Source organism: Arvicola amphibius, chromosome 12 (assembly GCF_903992535.2).
Source record: "Arvicola amphibius chromosome 12, mArvAmp1.2, whole genome shotgun sequence".
Lineage (NCBI taxonomy): Eukaryota > Metazoa > Chordata > Mammalia > Rodentia > Cricetidae > Arvicola > Arvicola amphibius.
The window spans coordinates 31,513,725-31,532,366 of NC_052058.2; the positions used below are offsets into that span (position 1 = coordinate 31,513,725).

At 36.4% G+C, this 18,642-nt stretch overlaps 1 protein-coding gene across 1 annotated transcript in view; it reads left to right on the top strand.

Moving 5' to 3' along the window:
• Positions 1–464: 464 nt before the first annotated feature.
• Ankrd28 (ankyrin repeat domain 28) overlaps positions 465–18,642 on the top strand; it is a 93,965-nt gene continuing 75,787 nt past the window's right edge. Inside the window, exons 1-2 of the mRNA XM_038348747.1 lie at positions 465–934; positions 2,086–2,177. Of these exons, the coding sequence (XP_038204675.1) occupies positions 818–934; positions 2,086–2,177 (209 nt within the window). The 5' untranslated portion in view covers positions 465–817. The remainder of the gene's footprint in view (positions 935–2,085; positions 2,178–18,642) is intronic.

Here is an 18,642-nt window from a genome sequence, read left to right on the forward strand (position 1 = left end):
TACTGATGGGATAAAGCTCTGTGTTTCGACTACTGTGTGTGAAGTCTGGATTAATCAACTTGTATTCTCGTACCAGAGGTCCTGTTGTCTCCTGTGATCTGACTCATCACGTGTAAATGTGCTGCAGCTTTGCCGTTAATGCAGAGTGGTGGCTTTTTTTTTCTTTCCTAAACACAGAAAGAATTGTCAACGCTGAACTTCATTTTCAGGATTTATGCTAACTTCTATATTTTTTGTTTGTTTCCTGGATAATATCTGTATTAAGTCGTTGAAGCTGAAAAAATGAAGACAAATTAGAAGTGGAAACAGAATAGTGAGATTCTGTTGTTTTTATTTTCAGCTACAAGCCGCCCAGCCTACTGGTAACTGTATGACCTTGTAGACGAGAGTGGGGCTATCTGTGGCCACCTCTATTTCAGCAGTTGTTTCTGACTGCATTTTTTTTATGGTGTGGTGTCGTGTCACCCAAAACAAGGATTGTTTTGTACAAGTAAATTTCAGAGCTTAATGTAACTATTTTGGCAGAAGAAAAATATTTTTAAAAGAATTAACCCTAGACTTGAGCTTTAATTATTGACATATTGATGTGAAACTTTTTATAGATTGCAATAACCTGGCAGAAAGAAATGGGTTTTTATTTGTAGGGAGTTATGTGTCATAATTTTAAAGTTCAGTTACTCTAATATTACTAACTATGAAACCAGCTGCACTGTTCAGAGAATGTTCATGAGTGATATACAGAAGAGGAGGAAAAACTGTGCTCTTCCCACTGTGACTTCTATCATATAGCGTGGAGTTTAATGTTCTAAAAGAGCGAATGAGTCGAGTGTGTATTGTTGTCTTGGAGGAGGTAGAAGATGATTCTCCTGTATTCATTTCTAAGTTGCCCCAGGAAAATAAATCTCTACATTCTCCATTCTCTGGAAATGTATTGGTAAGCTATGAGAGTTTCTGTTGATTATATTTTATAGAACTAGTTATGTAAATTTAAATTTGTAGTAGTACACTGAGTTAGATTTTACTAGCTTCATTAGAAACTCCAGGCAGTATGTGGGTCTGTATGATGCAGTATTATTTGTGTGTAAAATGAGTACATTTCTGAGTTTCTTTTTCAAATGCTTAGTTTTTACTTTGGACATCTGTTCATCTCCGTATGAAGACTCGAAAATAAACCAAAGTAGTTATGAAAACATGCTCTTTGTTTTCTTTTGGTTTTAGAACTGATCTGACAATCAGGGATTCTGCATATTTTTGAAAAGGTTGACTGCTACCAGCAACGTCAAGGCATAGCCTTTTCTATAATGAATTTTACCCATTTTCATACAAAACTTTATATTAAAAAGATTCAGGGTATGTCCTTAACCTTATTGTAAACACTGTTGTCGTTAGCTAATCCTATTTGACTAGTATAATATGATGCCTTGCAGAGGCTATACTGCTGGTTAGAAGCTTATATTTAAATATGACATGCATATGTTTGTCTTTCTTTTTATTCAGATGTGTATTATCTTTTGGTCTTTGAATAGTAGTTATTTTTATCAGATGTTAAATTTTGTTTCTGGGATTTCTATCATATATACAGTATGTATATATAAACATTATATATTATATTTCTGTAGTAGGAATACCCATGTATGTTATTTTCATGCTCCGAATAGCTGTTTTCAAAATCTTCTTCTTTCATAGTCTTCAGTGGATTAGGAGTTGCTTATTTGATTGGTTCTATTCCAAAAATAGATTTGAGTTATCAGACTTATTTGTGTGTCTGTCTTTTCATCGTATATAAGCAAAGGGTTTTCACATAAGAAATAAAATGAGTGTCAAATCTGTTACTTAATTTTGGTCAAATTACTTTTGAAAAGATTTATTAATTAGGCTTCTTTATTACACTCCCCGGGATGAACGCCATACTTTTAATATTATTAGGCTGCATGAAATGTCTGATTTATGTTCCCTATCCCCTCAAAAAAGATTATGGCTACAGGGGAGAAAAAAAACATAGATTTAGAAACATGCAGAAATATCTTTAAAGTTATATATATTATATGATCAATGTTCATTTATTTATTCATTTTCTTTTTTTAGCCATCACTGGTGCAAGCTATATTTAATGGTGATCCAGATGAAGTTCGAGCACTAATATTTAAGAAAGAAGATGTTAACTTTCAGGTAAAGCAGTTAATTCACTTACACCAACCTTTTTAGCCTACTTAAAAAAAACTCTGTCCTAGTATTGTGATTTTTGCATGTTTTTGTTTAAAAGCATAATTTTTGCAACAGTTGTTTTCAGTGGGGAGGGAAAATCCTGCTCGTGATCAAAAGAGATACACTGGACATACATAATGTACTATAAGAAAACCCACAGCTCCCAGAAGTCAATTGAGAGGTTTTTGTCCTCTGAACTTTTTATATGGAAATTTTCAAATGCAGGAATATTGAAAAAATAAAGAACATTTTGCTGTTCTCATTCACAAAGATTGTGTGTGTGTGTAGATAAACATGTTTTTCTTTTGTTGAACCATGTAAGAAAGTAAAATGCAAATATGACAGTTTATTCTTTTTAGATATGAAGATTCTTTTTAAAACTTGAGAGAAAATATTTCTATAAAGTTAAAATGTATCTAATTTACTTATGATATCAGATGTGATTTCTGTAAATAATTGTGGTGAGAGCTTTGTGAATAATTTTTGTTAAAGTATATTTGCTGTACATAATGATGGGCTTCATTAATCACATTTTGTTCAAGTAAATCATATACTTTGATTTTTTTTTACTCTATTATCCCTTCCTATCCTCTTCCTTTTTTCATCCCTTCCTCTTCTCAACTAGTCTTTTCATTTTCATGGGTCATATGTGTGTGATTCTATGTAGTTAGATAGATAGATACATAGATACACAGAGACTCTTGAAATAGGGTCTTATTTTGTAGCCAGTACTGACTTTTTTTAATTTACTAAACTTGGTTAAATGATGTAATTTAGTAAGACAAAATAATTTCATTATTTTATAAACATTTTCTGGAAACAAATATTCCTCTTAAGTAAGGATGACATGAAAAGTCTCATGACTCTTAAAGTTGCTATAACACCACCAAAACAGATGTTCTAGAATTTTTTGTAATTATAAGAAATATATACTACAAACATAATACACTACAAGCATATCTTGAACTCTTATCTCTCTCTTTAGTTTTATAGAGTACTATTTAATATTGTTAGATACTTAAACGTTTATCTTTTTAAGTTCAGATTATCTAAATAGATGTGCATTATTGACTCAAATGGTTGATTTCTAAGAACATGGAGTATTGACCTAGAGACTACTCTCATAACTTTTCAAGTGAATGGCTTCTTGGTTTATATTTAGTTGGAGAAGCATACACCTAATTCAGGATTTATTTATTTATTTTAAGTGGAATGCATGGTTCACTTTACCTAATTAGGCTGTCTTAGCAAGTCCACTTTGCCTAGCACAGACAATAGTTGTAGAAGGATAGATGTATGAACAGAAGGGAAACAAATGCACACAAATTATTTTGTTTGGTCTTTGATCTTTACCTTTAATAATGCTAACATTTCTTATTTAGTGAGAATCTCAGGAATAATCTAATTACCATGGCTAATTACACCATCACAAAGCTCGTAGGTGCTATTTATTCTCTACTTTATTCAGTCAAAATACCTTAAATGGAAAAAAAAATCTTGTTTTTGAACATCATTAACACTGTAAGAAATATCAGTGTCCCTTCTTTGAAGGAGACTGTAGCAGGTTCCTAGTAATAACAAAGGTTAAGTGTTGAAGAATTATGCTCCTTGAAACTCAGATTTCTTGTTTTTAAGGTTATTTTATGCAAGTGTATTCATGCTGTATTTGTGAATGCATGCATGTGCTCATATCTCTGCATGTGGAGTCAAGATGTTGACATCATATGTCTCCTGAGTTCCTCTTCTCCTTATATTTTGAGGCAGGATCTTTCACTTAATCTAGAGATTGCCTACCATCTAGCACTGACTGGGTTTCAGATGCTTTCACCCCTAGCTTTTGCATAGCTGCTGAACTCAAATAAGGCCATTTAGTGGCTCAGTAAATGGAAGCTTATTGCGTGTGTAATTTGTTGGTAGTAGTGGTTTGTTGTAGTGTTGGTGATCAAATTCAAGGCTGTAACTAAGCATGCTTGTTGAATAATTTATCCAGAGCAAGCTGATTATCAGTCGGTCTTACGACAATGCAGAGTTTAGGATCTGAGCCTTGTCCAGACAGCATGAAATGAGTAACAACTGCACATACTCAAAACAAAGCTGAAAGAATATTCTCTAGGTTTCCTTTCAAATCAGGGGAAAACATCTTTTCTTAGAATACTGACAAAACATCCCCTGAAGTCTTGATGATTATAGGCCTGCTCTGTCAGCAGGCAAAATAGAAAATGTACCTACCTACCTACCTACCTACCTTAGAATTTATAAGAATTTGATGTCATATTGTAGTTCTCAAATAATTTAATCTGAAATATTTATGGCACCCCATTACAGAGAAACGTTTGATCCATATTTACAGCAAGCTGTTTTTCTACAAGTAGAAATTATTTTCCTCTGTAGAGTGGTAGAAATTAGTGTTACTTAGAAAGTTTGACTTCAGAGACGGACATATGTATGAACCTTTTAAAAATGTTTTACTCAAAGAACAGTCTTATAAAGGTAGCAGAAAAATATATGTATTTCATCATTCAGTGTCAAAATAAGATTTATGAAAATTAAAACTCTAGGATTGGCATGTATAGCTAGTATTTAGATATTTTTAACTTATGTATTTAGCTAAGTTTTTGTTTCTTTTGCCAATATTTTATACTTTCACTGAGTATGGTTTTTGTTAGGTTTTTCTATATTTTGTGCTTTTCGTTCCTAATGTAAACAGTGTTTCATTTGATTTGAAATGTTTAATTTTTTTCTTCATACTAAACCTGTTTAACAAGCTCTCCTCTCTTTAACACAGCCATTCTCACTTAAGATGACATTACTTGTAGCTAGGCAAAAAGATTTTGTGAGTATGTTGGAAAAAGCTTACATGCTCTAGCAGTTCAAGGCAAACAAAAGTCCAAGGTATATAAATTACAAACACTGTGATTTTAACATTTCCATACATGTGATGAATCAATTTACATGGAGGAAAGTTTTTTCTGTTGATACATCTCACTGGCCAGAATGCACAGCTACCACTAAGATTTTTCTTCTTGTTCCTGCGACCCTCACCACCCTCCTGATTGTAGGTGGTCCACCTCTGCCATCCTCAATATCTCCCATAGGGTGAGACTGGCTACAAAGAAGTATTAAATGTTAGGACTCTGAATTTAGAATCTATCTCTATCTTTGGTTTTCTACTATAGTAGAAGCAAGAAGCCCAGAAGAATCCTCTGTGTGGTGCAGTGCTAGTTTGGATGAGTTATGATGTAAACAAAATGGAATTTATCTTACCCTTCTAATATGGTTCCTCAGTTTGTGTCACCCAGTGGGGTCCCTAAACCATAGTAAAGAGCTTTTTTGGACATTTACAAAGGTAATACTTATGGATAGTTCTTGGTTGTTTTAGTTGCTATTAGTAACTAAAATATTAGTTACCTTTGGGGACAATCAGTATGAGGAAAAAGCTGCCATCCTTTTATAGATGAGTGTTAATCTCTGTGAGACTTGTGTGTATGTATATATATGCACATGTGTTGTATGTATATAAATGGAGATAAACCATCAGTGCCTTTCTGTCACACTCTGCCTTATTCTTTGAGACATGGTCTCACTGACCCCGAAGTACTGATCGAGCTAAACTGGTTGGCCGGCAAGCTCTAGGGATCTGTCTATGTGCCTCCTACCCATAGTAATGGAATTACTAATGTATGTCAAACTCAGGTCAGACTTGGCTGCAAGCACCTTAACCCATTGATCCATCTTGCTGACCCTCATGAGAGCTCTTTATCACCCAGTCATATTAGAACGTCTTATTATCTCTTAAACTCCTTCCCCACTCCCATTAACTGTCTTCTTGGCCGCACCTACACTTTGGAAAGCACATTCAAGTCATTTTACCCTCAGTGCTCAGGTCAGGAACCTCAATTTCTAGAAAAACCATTTACTTAAAGTTCTTATCAGTAGAGCTATTCTGTCAAGCTGAGATTTTATTATTGTATTACAGAGAGGAAAGTTAGAGTTATAAGATTATCAAGCATAAAATCATAAAAGTAACTCAAGAAGTTATGAAATCCTGGGACAGGGGCAAAGGAGTAGAGACAAGGTGAATGCTAATCACCACCATTCTGCACAATACTCAATTGAGCCAAATATGTAGCATTTGGTAATATAAAGCTTGTATTTCAGATCCTGCTGCCAGATTATTGGTACATATAAGCCAGTGTATAAGTAACTGATATATTCAAAATTGTGCAAATCAAAATACTTTTACTTTGAGTCAAGACTGAAAGGGAAAACTTGCCTCATCCCACTTAAAGAAAATATTTTACTCTCATTACATAATTGAGACTCTCTACTATGAAATAAATGATTGTAGATTATTAAATAATATAATTTTAGAAAATTGCTAGGAAGTCTTGAAATCTTTCATGTCTTATAACCACTTGTAGACTAACTTCATCTGAGTTGTACATTTAAAAAGCACACTATACTATTTTTTCTGTTCTTGGCACTCACGCCAAAGTTCTAGGCACAAGCAGCCACACCTGGACTTTTACATGTTGGAGGTTTAAATTTAGGTCCTCCTGCTTGTGCAGCAACCACTCTTGCACACTGAACCATCTCCCCAGCTTTTGTTAGTTTTATAGAGAATATATCTCACCAAAGTTGTTTCAAAGATGTTCTCCTATACCAGTAAAATATAATAAATGAACTATTTTAGGATGTGTCATATATGCTTCAAAGAAAATTAAACAACAAAAAATCAGGTACAAAATGTAGGTCAAGTATTTAACATTGATTTGGAAAAGAAATTCAGTGAAGGTTTGTAGTTTTATTTATGTAGAAACTAGGTTGCTTTTTTGCCTCTCCAAGATTACTTTATGTTAATCTTCAGTGATTTCTTTAGTATCTTAGTGTCCATATAGAATCAAATGGATATTTAAGAATATAAAGAGTGAGCATAGTATTTTTATTTTTCTTGTAACCTTTTGAACGTGATAATCATTCCCAAAGGAATAAAACAAGCCAATAGGTATGCTTTGTTTTTTGGAAGGGGATTTCAGTGCTAAGTATTGAATTTGGATTGAACATAGAATCTGACGTGAGAGGCAAAAGCTATATCCCCAGCCCTTTTATCTGTCTGTCTGGCTGTCTATCTATGTATCTATTCATTCATTTACTTTTGGTTTTTCAAGACAGGGTTTCTCTGTGAACCAGCCCTGGCTATTCTGGAACTCACTCTGCCAGGCTGGCCTTGAACACAGAGATCTGCCTGCCACTGCTTCCTAAGTGCTGAGATTAAAGGCATGTGCCACTACCACCTGACTATCTTTAATTTGAAAAAAAAAATTTTTTTTACTGCTTTATTTTATGCTTGTTAGTGTTTTCCCTGCATGTATGTCTGCGAACCATGGCAGGTAACGTCAGTAAAAGTTACTGTATCCTCTGGAACCGGAGTTAAAGTTAGGAACACTGTATGGGGACTGAAAACCAAACCGTGATCCTCAAAGAAGAGTAGCAAGTGCTCTTAATCACTGAAACATCTCTCCAGCCTTCTCTTTTTTCTTTATTAATTTTTATTGAGCTCTACATTTTTCTCTGCTCCCCTCCCTGCCTCTCCTCTCCCCTTCAACCCTCCCACAAGGTCCCCATGCTGCCAATTTACTCAGGAGATCTTGACTTTTTCTATTATCCATGTAGATTAGATCTGTGTATGTCTCTCTTAGTATACTCATTGTTGTCTAAGTTCTTTGGGATTATAATTTTTGGGCTGGTTTTCTTTGCTTTATGTTTAAAAACCACTTATGAGTGAGTACATGTGATATTTGTCTTTTTGGATCTGGGTTACCTCACTCAACATGATGTTTTCTACCTCCACCCATTTTCTGAAAAATTCAAGATGTCTTTTTTTCTGCTGTGTAGTACTCCATTGTCTAAATGTACCACATTTTCCTTATCCATTCTTTCATTGAGGAACATTTACGTTTGTTTACAGGTTCTGGCTATGACAAACAAAGCTGCTATGAATATAGTTGAGCACATGTCCTTGTGGCATGATTGAGCATCCTTTGGATATATACCCCAAAATGATATTGCTGGGTCTTGAGGAAGGTTGTTTCTTAATTTTCTGAGAAACTGCCACACTGACATCCAAATGGGTTGTACCAGCTTGCATTCCCACCAGCAATGCACAAGTGTTCCCTTTCCCCCACAACCTCTCCAGCATAAGTTGTCATCAGTGTTTTTGATTTTGGCCATTCTTACAGGTGTAAGATGGAATCTCAGAGTTGTTTTGATTTCCATTTCTCTGATGACTAAGGATGTTGAACATTTCCTTAAGTGTCTTTCAGCCATTATAGATTCTTCTGTTTAGGTCTGTACTCCATTTTTTTTATTGGATTATTTGTTCTTTTGATGACTGATTTCTTGAGTCCTTATATATTTTGAAGATCAGACCTCTGTCTGATGTGGGGTTAGTGAAAATTTTTTTCCCATTCTGTTGGCTGTCATTTTGTCTTGTTGACCATGTCCTTTGCATTACAGAAGCTTTTCAGCTTCAGGAGGTCCCATTTATTAATTGTTTCTCTCAGTGTCTATGCTGCTGGGGTTATATTTAGGAAGTGGTCTCCTGTATCAATGCGTTCAAATGTACTTGCAACTTTTTCTCTTATGAAGTTCTGTGTGGCTGGCTTTATGTTGAGGTCTTTGATCCATTTGGACTTTAGTTTTGTGCATGGTGATAGATATGGGTCTGTTCATCCTTCTACATGTTGATATCCAGTTATGCCAGCACCATTTGTTAAATATGCTTTCTTTTTTCCATTTGATAATTTTTGCTTCTTTATCAAAGATCATGTGTTCAAAGGTGTGTGAATTAATGTCCAGGTCTTCTATTCGGTTCCATTGGTCCTTCTGTCTGTTCTTAAGCCAATACCAGGCTGCTTTCAGGACTATAACTCTGTACTAGAGATTGACTATCATGGGTTTTTTGCTTTTCCATATGAAGTTGAATGCCGTTCTTTCGAGGTCTGTGAAGAATTATGCTGGGATTTTGATGGGCATTGCATTGAATCTGTAGATTGCTTTTGGTAAGATTGCCATTTTTACTGTGCTAATTCTACTTACCCAAGAGCATGGGAGATCTTTCCACTTTCTGGTGTCTTCTTCAATTTCTTTCTTCAAAGATTTAAAGTTCTCATCATACAAGTCTTCCCCTTGTTTGGTTAGAGTTACTCCGAGATATTTCGTGCTATTTGTGGCTATTGTGAAGGGTGTTGATTTTCTTCTTTCTTTCTCAGCCCTTTTATCATCTGTGTACAGTAGGGCTACTAATTTTTTTTTAGTTAATCTTGTTTCCTGCTACATTACTGAACGTGTTTATGAGTTGTAGAAGTTCCTTGGTAGAATTTTTGGGGTTGCTTATGTAAACTATCATATCATCAGCAAGTAGTGATAGTTTGACTACTTCTTTTCCTCTTTGTATCCCCTTGATCTCCTTTTGGTATCTTATTGCTCTAGCTAGGACCTCAAGAACTATATTGAATAGATATGGAGAGAGTGGACAACCTTGTCTTGTTCCTGATTTCAGTGGGATGGCTTTGCGTTTCTCTCCATTTAGTTAGATGTTGGATGTTGGATTGCTGTATATTGCCTTTATTATGTTTGGGTATGTTCCTTGTATCCCTGCTCTCTCCAAGACCTTTATCATGAAGGGATGTTGTATTTTGTTGAAAGCTTTTTCAGCATCTAATGAGATGATCATGTGGTTTTTATTTTTCAGTTTGTTTGTATGGTGGATTATGTTGACAGATTTTCATATGTTGAACCATCCCTGCATCTCTGGAATGAAGCCGACTTGGTCATGGTGGATAATGGTTCTGATGTGTTCTTGGATTCAATTTGCTAGTATTTGATTTAGTATTTTTGCATCAATGTTCATGAGTGAGATTGTTCTGTAATTCACTTTCTTAGTAATGTCTTTCTATGGCTTGGATATCAGGGTAGTTGTAGCGTCATAAAAAGAGTTTGACAATGTTCCTTCTGTTTCTATTGTGTGAAATAATTTGAGTATTGGTATTAGTTCTTCTTTGAAAATCATGTAGAATTGTGAGCTGAAAGTATCTGGTCCTGGACCTTTTTTTTTTGGTTGAGACACTTTTGATGACTGTTTCTATTTCTTTAGCAGTTATAGGTCTGTTTAATTTCCTTCTCTGGTCCTGATTTAATTTTGGTAATTGATATTTATAGAGAAAGTTGTCCATTTTCTTCAAGCTTTCCAATTTTGTGGAGTACAGGTTTTCAAAACATGACCTGATGAGTCTCTGTATTTCCTCCTTGTCTGTTCTTATGTCCCCTTTTTCATTTCTGATTTTGTTAATTTGTCTATTTTGTTGATTTTCTTGAAGAACCAACTTTTTGTATATTTTTCTTTGTTTCTGTTTTGTTGATTTCCACTCTCAATTTGATTATTTCCTGCTCTCTAGTTCTCATAGGTGAGTTTGCTCCTTTTTGTTCTAAAGTTTTTTCAAATGTTCTGTTAATTCACTAGTGTGGGATTTTTTTCCAGCTTCTTTATGTGGGCATTTGATGTTAACAACTTTTCTCTTAATACTGCTTTCATTGTGTCCCATTAATTTGGATATGTTGTGTGGTCATTTTCATTGAATTTTAGGAAGTCCTTAATTTCTCCCTTTATTTCTTCCTTGATCTGTTGATGATTTAGGTGAGCATTGTTTAATTTCCATGTGTTTGTGAACTTTCTGGAATTAGTATTGCTGTTGACTTCTAGCTTTAAACCATGGTGATCTGATAAGATACATGGGGTTATTCCAAATTTTTTTGTATCTGTTGAGGTTTGTTTTGTTACCTAGTATGTGGTCAATTTGAGAAGGTTCCATGAGGTGCTGAGAAAAGGTATATTCTTTTATGTTTGGATGGAATGTTCTATAGATGTCTGTTAAGTCCATTTGAGTCATAACATCTGTTAGTTCTCTCATTTCTCTGTTCATTTTTTGTCTGACCGACCTGTCCAGTGGGGAGAGGGGAGTGTTGAAGTCTCCCACTATTAGTGTATGAGGTTTAATGTATGATTTAAGCTTTAGAAGTGTTTCTTTTACATATGATGGTGCCCTTGTATTTGGGGCATAGATGGTCAGTATTGAGATTTCCTCTTAATGATTTTTCCTGTGGCAATATGAAATGTCCTTCTTTTTCTCTTTTGATTGATTTTAGTTGAAGTCTATTTTGTTAGATATTAGGATAGCTACATCCACTTGTTTCTTAGGTCCATTTGATTGGAATATTTTTTCCCAACCATTTATTCTGAGTCGATGTCTGTGTTTGAGGTTGAGATGTGTTTCTTGTATGCAGAGGGATGGATTCTGTTTTCGTATCCAATCTGTTAGCGTGTGCCTTTTTATAGGTGAGTTTAGTCCATTTATATTAAGGGATAATAATGACCAGTGATTGCTATATTCTGTTAATTTACTTTTCATTGTTGATGATGTTAATTTGTGCAGTTTTCCCTTTTTTGGGATGCTGATATGAGACCATCAATTGTCTTTGTTTTTGTCGATGTAGCCAACTTCCTTGGGTTAGAGTTTTCCTTCTAGTATTTTGTGTAGGGCTTCTCCAGCCTTGTTAAAACTATGAGACATGCTGATCAGAGGTGGCTTCAGGTCTTTAATTTCAGCACTCAGGAGGCAGAGGCAGGCAGATCTTTTGAGTTTAAGGCCAACCTGGTCTGCAGAATGAGTTCCAGGATAGCCAGGGATACATAGAGAAACCCTGTTGGGTAGGAAGGGGTCAAGACAATGACACAGACTTTTAAACATGTTCTAACTGAGTTTCCCAGGTAAGATTTAAGTTTTCAATATTCTGCCTTGACCTTCTGAGTATCTGGGATTACAAATCTGGCTTTAGCTACTATTCTTGACTTGGAGATCCCATTTCAGATCCTGTGTCTTTTGCTAGGACTGAGAACACTTTACCCTTAGTTTAAATGGACCTTAGTTGATATTTTCTATAAAAATGATTACTAATGTCCAGTTTTTTTCTCCTTTCTTATTATTCTGACTGTTAGTTCCTCAAAATTACCATTTGAATCTACATAATGAACAAATTTTTCACATTTGGGACTAGAGAGATGACTCAGCAGTTTCAAGTATGTATTGTTCTTCCAGAAGACCCAAATATGTCTCTGCTTCACAAATACCACCCTCTCTGGCCTCCGTGAACACCTGCACACGTGTGTATGCATGCATACTGAAACACACATATATGTCTGTATATATAATGTATATTTATAATTAAAATCTAATAAATCTTTAAAAATCTTAGTCTTCTATTAATTTCTGGTCATAATTTAGTCTTTTATATTTTGACTCCAATAGATCATGCTATCAGTATACAATATAGTATTACTTAGGTCTGAGTTCTTTTTTCTCTCTTTCCTTCTTTTTCATTTTTCTTTTAACATAAGGTTTCTCTGTGTAGCCCTTGCTGTTCTGGAACTTACTTTATAGATCAGACTGGCTTCAACTCAGAGATCTGCCTTCTCTTCCTCTTGAGTACTAGGATTAAAGGCATGCCAGCTTTGCCCAGGTCTGAGTTCTTTTCTACAGTATGTTTATTTTAAAATTGTACCGGTTCCAGTGAATATATATGCACAGTTTATACACCCTGCTATTGTTGGGTTATTTTCAGTTTTTATGTATTAGGAACAATGAAGTTTTGTGTGTTAGGTGCTTATTTTAAACCTGTCTCTGGTGTGGTGTGGGAGGTCCTTCTGTCTGTGTGGTTTTTTATTAGTTAATGAATAAAGAACTACTTTGAGTCTGTGTCAAGGGCAGAGCAGAACTAGGCAGGAAAAGCTAGACTGTATTCTGGGAGAAAGAGAGCGGAGGGAGTTAGGGAGATACCATGGAGCCACTGCCACCATTGGAGGTAGACATACTGAAACTTTGCTGGTAGGCCATGATCTCATGGTGATGCACAGATTAATGGAGATGGGTTAAATTAAGATTTAAGAGTTAGCCAATAAGAAGCTAGAGCTAATGGGCCAAGCAATGTTTTAAATAATATAGTGTCTGTGTGATTATTGGTTCTGGGTGGCCAGGACAAACAAGCAGCCTCCGCCTACACTGGTGTGCATGATATACATAAGCTTGTGTTTCTATAGGATATATGTATAGCCTATAGGCTGTATGTATACATAGCTCTTTATATTGTATATTATTTACTCATATCCTCCTGAGTGCTGTATCAGAATTGTTAGTGTGTGCATTTGGATCACATTCTTGTTTGTTTGTGTGTGTGTGTGTGTGTGTTTTTTAAGTAGAATCTGATCTTATAAAGTGTTTCACGTTTCTCCCATTTATTGGCACATAACACTTAAAAACCCTTGAACTTTTAGGTGTGGTAGTGTCTTTTCATGTAAGTTGGATGACTAAGTGCCTAAGGGCCCCAAAATAGCTTCAGAGTGGGATTTGATCACCCAAAAGTTTAAGGCATTATTAATGGTCTTTTATGTCCACCTTCTAGCTTCTGGAGAGGAAAGACTGAAGATTGGTGTGATCACCAGTGATCACACACAGGAGTTCCTGAAGGAATGACATATACACAGGAAGATAGAAGGAGGCTATAGGAATCGTAATTTATAGTTAGAAGTACAGAAAAGACAACTTGGAACTTGTGACTAGTGTCTGAATTGCGGGCAGTATTGAGGAACTGAGCCCTCTACTGTGTCATTTAATACTACCTCCCAAGTAAGGAATGTTAGTACTGAATTTGAAGATCATCCAAACAAATCTACAGCAGGACTGATAGCTTGTTTCCTGATGGTAATAGGAAACCTAAATGTGACACATTGGTCACAGACATAGGACATACTATGTTTATTTGTTCTTTTATTCTTAATAAAAAGGCAAATAGCCCAATTTTAAAAAAGGCTAATGATGAATAGACAGACCTCCAGAGAAAGTGCACAATGGTTGATAAGCACATGAAGACATGCGGAACATGATTAGCTATTAGGAAAATACTAATCAGAACCACAACTGAGATGCCATTTTCTATACACTGGAATGAAGTTGATGGAGTTGTGGTTTTGTTTGTTTTCTTTGCTTTGTCTTGGATTTTGCCTTTTGCTTTTTTTAGGCAGGGTCTCATTGTGTCATCCTAGATGGCCTGTAACTTACTATTGTAGACTAGGAACACCTTGAACTCAGAGAGATCTGTTTCCTGAGTTTGGGATTAAAGGCATGTGCCACATGTGCTTGATGGAGATAATTAAAAAAGACTGACATTAACAAATGATTGTCAGACTGTCTAGATATTGGAGCCCTTGTTCACTCTGCTAAGAAGTCACTGTAGAAGGCAGGTTGGTAGTTCAAGTCTAAATATGAGTTGCTATATTTATAACGTATTGTTTCACAAATTCACATAAAGATGTCTCTGTCCCCCCTTCTCTCTCTCTCTGTTTTTGGTGGTGGTGTTTGTTTTTTGAGATGGAGTTTTTCTCTGTGTATCCCTGACTGCCCTGGAACTAGCTCTATAGACCATGTTGGCTTCGAACACGCAGAGATCCTCCTGCCCATGCTCTTGGGTGCTGGGATTAAACACATGCACCACCACCACCTGACAAGATTTTCTATGTAGAAATTAATGTTCTTGTCAGTATTACTAGTAATAGACAAAAAAATGTAAGCAATTCAAATTTCCATCAACTGAGTGAGTAAAAAATGTGATATATCCCTACAGTGGAATATTATTAATCAGTAAAATGGAATACTAATAATTCTATTGTATAAACAAACCCCGAAGATATGTAAGCAAAGCAGGCAAATCCATAGAGGTGGTGTTTATTTTGCTAGGGCTCGGAGTAATGGAAGTAAGGAGGATAGTTTAAGACAGTGGTTCTTAGCCTTCCTAATGTTGCGATCCTTTAATGTAGTTCATTGTGTTGTGGTAACACCCAGCCATAACATTATCTAATTGCTACTTTATAATTATAATTTTTGCAGTTAATGAATCATAATGTAAATATCTGATACATAGAATATCTGATGTATAACCTTTTTGAGGATCATAACCCACAGTTGAGACTGCTGGCTTAAGAGAAAAGCTCAGGTATGATAAGGTGTTATAAGATTGATTGTGAAGATACATATCTAACTGAGAATACCATGTTAGCACTGAATTGTGTATTCAGTATGTTTGCAAAGAGCATTTCCAAGAAAGCATTTTTAAAAGAAATGTTACCATCCCAGCACTCGGGAGGCAGAGGGCAGGCGGATCTCTGTGAGTTCGAGGCCAGCCTGGTCTACAAGAGCTAGTTCCAGGACAGGCTCTCAAAAGCTGCAGAGAAACCCTGTCTCGAAAAACCAAAAAAAAAAAAAAAAAAAAAAAAGAAAGAAATGTTACCAAACTTTTTTTTCTTTTTTTTTTATTAAAAATTTCCATTCTCTTCCCCTCCTCTTCCCCTCCCCTCCCCCTCCACCCGTTTACCCCCACTCCCTTCCTCTCCAGGCCAAAGAGCCATAAGGTTCCCCACACTGTTAAGTCCAAGGTCCCTCCCAACTCCCCCCCAGGTCCAGGAAGGTGAGCAACCAACTGGACAAGGCTCACACAGAGCCCGTCCTTGTCGCAGAGACCAAGCCCATCACCATTGTCCCTGACCTCTCGGTCAGCCTCCACCGTCAGACACCCTCAGAGAGTCCGGTTTGGTCGGATGTTCCATCAGTCCCATTCCAACTGGACTTGGTGATCTTCCGTTAGCTCTGTCCCGCTGTTAGCTCTGTCCTGCCGTCTCAGTGGGTGAACGCACCCCTCACGGTTTCTGAACTTTCTTTCTCATGTTCTATCTCCTTCTGCTCCTCATCAGGACCTTGGGAGCTCAGTCCAGTGCTCCAATGTGGGGCTCTGTCTCTATCTCCATCCATCGCCAGGTGAAGGTTCTATGGTGATATGCAAGATATTCATGAGTATGGCTATAGGATCTGGCCTTCTCCGGCTCCACTCTCCTCAGCAAACTTTTTAATCCAGAAATTAGTGCAAAAGAAAGAGCCACCTCTAAAACTAATGTATGCTTCCTATTACAGTTTTTTTTTTTGTTAAAATTGCATGTATGCCTGCATTTATGGAGGACAAAGAACAGCTTTGGGTACCATCGTTAGGAATGTCATCCTCTTTTGCGACAGCTTCCTTCATTAGCCAGGGGAATCACTAATTAGGCTAAACTGTAGACTGGCTGGCCCAAGAAGCTTCAGGGTTTCATTTTTTCTCCGCTTCCCAATATTAGGGTTACTCTCACACATATTACCATACTGAAGTCAGACTTACTCATGCTTACAAGGTAAGCACTTTACAACTGAGACATGTTTCTAGCACTTTTTAGATCTGTCCCAAGTCCTATTTATGTCTTCTGGGGGAATCACTTTCAGTTCCAGCAAATAAAAGGTAACATTCAACTATAATAGCTCTTTATAAATATAGTGCTTTTTTAAACAGTACAAGTAATTTTACAACTCTAAATTGAGCAAGTCAGTCAATAGTGTTTTTAGTAGCTCAAGTGATCATTGGCATCCTTAAACTATTAAGTATTTTTAATTAAGGCTATATCTTTTTTTGCAGAAATGAAGTTTCTGCATACTTAATAGGCTACAGTAAAGTATTGAAATGCCATTGTTGTTGCTTTTGTTGTTGTTGTTACTTAATTTTTGTTTTACTTTTTGAGACAGAATCTCTCTGTGTAGCCCTGGGTGTCCTGGAACTCACTAAATAGACCAGACTAGCCTTAAACTCACAGAGACCCACTTGCTGCTGCCTTCTGAGCTAGGATTAAAGGAGTGTGTCACATTATATAGTAATGTTATATTTTTGTTTATGGCGGTGTTGAATTGCTTTTAATGACTTTGACGTACACACACAGCCAGCCTCTTAAATCTCTTGCTCAATTTTTTTTTTGAGTTTCTTTTTGATTTGCAGCAGCTTTTTATATTCTGAATGAGCCCCCTTTGAGCTGTAGGTGTTATAAAGTCTATTCTTACATTTCAGGTTGCCTTAATTCTTGTGGTGTCATTGAACATGAGGTATTAATTTTAACTTAGTCGAGGTTTTCACTTACAGTTAATGCCTTTGTATTAATTCCTTTGTTGTCTGTTAACAAGCCATCCCATCTGCCGTGTATGTTGCAATGCAGAAACCACTTCACTTGTTTGAAACCGGATTTCATATTCTAGAGCTCAACAATTAGGCTAGTGTGACTGGCCAGTGAGTCCCAGGGATCTTGTTTTTGCTTCCGAGATGCTGACATTGTAAGTACTTGCCGCTGTACCCCCTATCTTTTAGAAATGTGTATCCTTTTGAGAGGAGAACAGTAATACACATGGAAATCTAGGGACAACCTTGAGTGTGAGCCCTTGAGAGCTTTCCACTTTTTCTTTGAGACACGATCTCTCATGATTGACAGACTTAAGCAATTCTATAGGGACACTTGCCTGCATCCCTCCGCACCTCAGCACTTGCTGCAAGCACATGCCACCTCTCTTTTATTTAGTGTGTGGATGGGGGTGTGTATTAGTGCAGGCGCTTACCTGTACACAGAGGCTGTCAGTCCTCAGGAGCTTTCCATCTTTTGTTTGAGATGAGGTCCCTGATTGACCTGAATCTTGTCATGTAGGCCAGGCTACCTAGTCCAGGAGCCAGGGATCTGCCTGTCTCTGCCTCCCATCTCACCATTGCTGGGATTTGAATTACAGGCATGATCACCACTTCTTATGTGTGTTCTGGGGATCAAACTCGGATCCTCATGCATAGTAAGCACTTTGCCAAATGAGCAGTCTCCCTAACCCATGAAATCTTTAATAACTTGAGTCAAAGATAATATTCTGTATTTATGAGAACTTTTAAATTTTTGCTCTTTACATTTAAAAACTCTGCAACCTACTCGAGATTAAAATTTCCATATAACAGAGTAGATAGGAGAATTGTCTTTGAGAAAGTTGTTATGTGTAAATGTATATGTACATGCTCATGTTGACGTAGAATACCATTTCTCTCTCAAATCTCAAATTTTGAGTTTAATATATTGATATTTTATTTGTGTTTTAATAAAAAATCTTGCCTGACAATCAGAGTGCAGAGCTAGCCACACTAGTCAGCCATACAGGCTAAGCAATGGTGGCACACACCTTTAATCTTAGCAGCCCCACTAGTTAGCCATAGAGGATGGGTGGTGGTGGTAGTGCACGCCCTTAATCCCAGCACTAGAGAGGAATATAAGGCAGAATGAGGCAGGAACTAGCTCTCTTTCCAGTCTGAAGATTTCACAGAGATAAGAGCTCTTAAGTGACTTGGCTGCTTTGCTTTTTTCTGATCTTCAGCTTGAACCCCAATATCTGTCTCTGGGTTTTTATTACTTGTGCTACACTTTAATTTGAAGGTTTTAGATGTTACTTCATTAAA